This window comes from Gymnoscopelus braueri (assembly GCF_963280865.1).
Source record: "Gymnoscopelus braueri genome assembly, chromosome: 8".
Taxonomy (NCBI): domain Eukaryota; kingdom Metazoa; phylum Chordata; class Actinopteri; order Myctophiformes; family Myctophidae; genus Gymnoscopelus; species Gymnoscopelus braueri.
This window is the reverse complement of record NC_137609.1, coordinates 12200712-12201937: the sequence shown is the minus strand read 5'-3', so window position 1 is coordinate 12201937 and position 1226 is coordinate 12200712. Positions and strand designations below refer to the sequence as shown.

Here is a 1226-nt window from a genome sequence, read left to right as displayed (position 1 = left end):
AAAGGGGATATATAACTTTGAGATGGGAAAAAGTTAGCTTTCGAGTTATGTCCACTTAGCCTTTGCAGCATTAAACTGCCTCGCTGACATGTTGTTTGTGTGGATGTACTGTCTTTTCTGTATGCTATGTTGTGTTGTATATTGTTCTTATGTGTTCCATGCTGAACAGGCTGTGAACCCAAATATTCCTCTGGGACAATAAAGTTACTTATCTAATCTAGTTACTACACCATGTGTTTGACTATTTTCACCAGGTTTTATGGGCCCTCCACAATATGGAAAACCAGACTTTCAGAGAGGATGTCTTATATCTGGAGGGGTTAAAGGTCACCAATGAGTCGTCCCTTCCTGCCTTCATTATCCTACTCATCATCTACATCATCATCATCATTTCCAACCTCACCCTGATGGCTCTGATCTTCAAGGAGAGGAGCCTCCACCAGCCCATGTACCTGCTCCGCTGCAACATGAGCGTAAACGACATCCTGGGGGCCACCGTCGTCATTCCTCCATTATTGAGCGACGTTTTCATAGTGAACACGGAGCGGTTCATCAGCTACATAGAGTGTGTCATCCAAGCATTCTTTGCGCATTTATACGGGAGCACCGCTTACACGGTGCTCATGGTCATGGCCTTTGACAGATACGTGGCCATCTGCAACCCCCTGCGCTACGCTACCATCATGGACAACAAAATGGTGGTCAAGCTGACGGTGTTCGCCTGGGGGGTGACTCTGGTCTTAGTGGGCATCCTCCTAGCCCTGACCATCCGCCTGTCGCGCTGCAGGTGGATGATATTCAACCCCTACTGTGACAATGCCTCCCTGTTCAAGCTCTCCTGCCAGAATGTCTTTGTCAATAACATCTATGGTCTGTGCTACACTGTGCTCCTCTTAGGCTCCTCCATAGGGAGCACGGCGCTCACTTATCTGAAGATCGCTATCGTGTGCTTGAGCGGCAAGAACAAAGCCATCAACAGTCGGGCGCTGCAGACCTGCACCACCCATCTTGCTGTGTACATCATACTGCTGATTTCGGGTTTCACCATTGTTTTTCTCCACCGTTACCCTCACTGGGCTGATCATAGGAAACTGGCAGGCATCATGGGTCATGTGGTCCCCCCTGCCCTCAATCCTGTTATCTATGGGTTGCAGATTAAAGAAATTAGACTCAAGATTACCGGCATGTTTTGTAATAACAGAGTGGCTGCAGCGGCTATGAAATGA

At 48.0% G+C, this 1226-nt stretch overlaps 1 protein-coding gene across 1 annotated transcript; it reads left to right on the top strand.

Moving 5' to 3' along the window:
• Window positions 1-275: 275 nt before the first annotated feature.
• Window positions 276-1226, top strand: LOC308090684 (olfactory receptor 8G17-like; the record flags this gene model as incomplete). Its single annotated transcript, XM_080435949.1, has 1 exon — window positions 276-1226. The coding sequence occupies one exon, from the start codon at window positions 276-278 to the stop codon at window positions 1224-1226; it is 951 nt and encodes a 316-aa protein (XP_080292075.1).